The sequence below is a fragment of the Mastomys coucha genome, chromosome X (assembly GCF_008632895.1).
Source record: "Mastomys coucha isolate ucsf_1 chromosome X, UCSF_Mcou_1, whole genome shotgun sequence".
In the NCBI taxonomy this organism is placed as follows: domain Eukaryota; kingdom Metazoa; phylum Chordata; class Mammalia; order Rodentia; family Muridae; genus Mastomys; species Mastomys coucha.
In genome coordinates, this window is record NC_045030.1 from 46,424,867 (window position 1) to 46,427,436 (window position 2,570).

Sequence of the window (2,570 nt, forward strand, 5' to 3'; positions counted from 1 at the left end):
CTTTTCTTCTTCAAGGAGCTTGTCCTGAAGGGCCGTGCAACGCTCCTTTTCTTTTTTCTTTTTATTTGGAGGCTACAAAGTAAAGTCAGATACTTTAACTGTATTGCCTCCATTGATGTATAAAATTTTACAGAGAAAAGTGATTATACTCTATGATTACTGAGTCATGATTGTACAGTAGGTATGCCTGGATGTATTACTTTTCTTTCCATTCAGCACATCCAAGTCAGTATCACAGAGTTTTCACACACCTTCTCAACAGGTTACCTTCCTAACTCTGAGGCAAAAATTAAGTCATCTTTAGCTATCCTTCATTCCTATAGCCCACTTGTTTATAAGCCATATGTACTGCCACTGTATCTAGCACAGCCTATATTCTCAGTACCTCATACCAAAATACTCTAAAAGACATGCAGCTAGCTAGTCTCTAACCTCAGACTAAATAACACCCTCCCCCCCATCAAAATCACTCTTCATATTACTCTTATAATCTTTTTAAAGTTCCATTTTTACAGCTCTTATTTCACAGCTAAGGTACATAAATTAGCTCTTTAATTACATCATATTTATTATTCTACCCAACTTTCAGTATCTGCCTAATTTTTTACCAACCTTACTTTTCAAATACATCATCAAGTAGAGTAAAGGAGGTCTCCTTAAACCCCATACTACTCCCTTTGTTTGCTAGATTATACATACATATAAATATACATATACATATTATGGATGACAATAATAATCCTTTGGGAATTCCTATTGCTCTTGAAATAAGAGCCACACAAATAACATTAGGTTGCTATGGCAGTATTCAGTAGAAAAGACATGCATGTCTTTTATTCCTTAATCATGATTTCTAACCATTTCCTAAGATCCTGCCCCAACCATTGAGATGTTACCATTAAATATACTTAAAATATTATAGAGGAACAAGATTGAAGAATGAAGAATCTTAAACTAAAATAATTACAAAGTATGTATAATACTGCATAAATGTCACAACTATATTTGCATTGCTACATCAAAACCTACCATTTCCTGATTGTCATCGATCGCTTTCATTTGGACTTTAAGTTTATTGACTTCTCTTTCATAGCTGGTATGTGGAACTGCAAGGTCATACATTGTCAATGACCAAAATGTAGCATAGAACTGAGGGCTGATATCATCCCAGACTTTGGAAACGTGTAAGGAGACCACTGCTTCATGGACAGGAGCCATCACCATCTCACATGATGTAATATATTTATGGACTTTATGTTGCTGTTTACTTCCCTTTTCTGATTTTTTAAGTTCATCATATTTTGACTGCAGATAAAAAGTTAAAACATATCATATATACTTGTACAAAATGATCATGGAAATTCTAGTTTCTTACCAAAAAGCACTTATTCCAAGATAAATTACCTCTGAAATCTGTTCCAATCCTTAGTTTCATGTTCTTAACTAGTTTTTGTCAATAAAATTTGACCTACTATCTCCAATAGGGCATGTGTCAATAAGTCGGACTGCCACTAAGAAAAGTTACAAAAAGTGGCTACAACTACTACCTCAGAAACTAAATGTCCAGTTTTGCGACAGACTTAGAGGTTTCCCAGAATGCAAGACTTCAATGCTGAAAATGACAACATTCCAGACCAAGCAATCAGCTACTTTAGTCTACTGCCAAGCCAAATAAAATTTTCCATAAGTACCTGCAGTAAATTAAATTGAAACCATGTAAGAACTGATACTACAGTTTCTTTGTCCTGACTGCCTTGTCCTAATTAGAAAAAGAATTGGAGGAAGGCTATACTTTCAGTTACATAAGGTAAAAATGAATCTATTTGTGCAGAGATACTGACATAATTATATCCAAATGCAGCAAAGAAAATTAATATACTGTCTCATGTCTTTCAACCATTTTATGATGAAACACCTCTTGCCAAGAAAACAGGCATGATCCTTAAGGTGAATCTAAGAGAAGTCCTGCAATCAGCTGCTTCTCTGTATTAGAAAAAGCACTGAAATAATTTAGTTTATGCTAAGTATATAACAAGATGATCATCAGTCAAAGATTCTGAGTTCTGCACTGATTGGTAATAGTTTCAGCTGCCTTGACACTGACTGAGCTTCATCCAGGCTGACTAAACTGAAGTGTACAATCTATTACATTCAATGGTATATCAAGCAAAATTCAGGAATCTTCCAATTATTTTAGAAGTAGGACTATGTATTTATTTTGATACCCATGCTAGAGAGTATGCTGATAACTCCTGAAACTATAGAATTGATAAAGCTACAAAAATGTTAGCTACAGGAAAGCATACCAATTCTACCAGAGACTAAGAATGGGGGTGAAAAGGATTAAGAGATAGATTTTGTTGAAGGTAACTTATATGAATGTAGATGAGTAGAATGACATCTGCTAATGGTCTACCAGACATGAGATAAAACAGTGCTGAAACTATCTGCATATGACAAGCTGACTACATGAATGGGAAAAGTCTAGAATAGCTAGGGCAAGGAAAACCTTCCTTTTAGATCTATTTCAAGATTTCAAGCTGAGTCTCAATTTTTTTTTTTTTTTTTTT

General features: G+C 34.3%; 1 protein-coding gene across 1 annotated transcript in view; it reads right to left on the bottom strand.

Annotated features, from left to right (window-relative positions):
• Positions 1–2,570, bottom strand: part of Thoc2 (THO complex 2) — a 119,047-nt gene that overhangs the window by 29,590 nt on the left and 86,887 nt on the right. The window contains exons 24-25 of the mRNA XM_031372621.1: positions 1,030–1,305; positions 1–72 (exon numbers count right to left, since the gene is read on the bottom strand). Of these exons, the coding sequence (XP_031228481.1) occupies positions 1–72; positions 1,030–1,305 (348 nt within the window). The remainder of the gene's footprint in view (positions 73–1,029; positions 1,306–2,570) is intronic.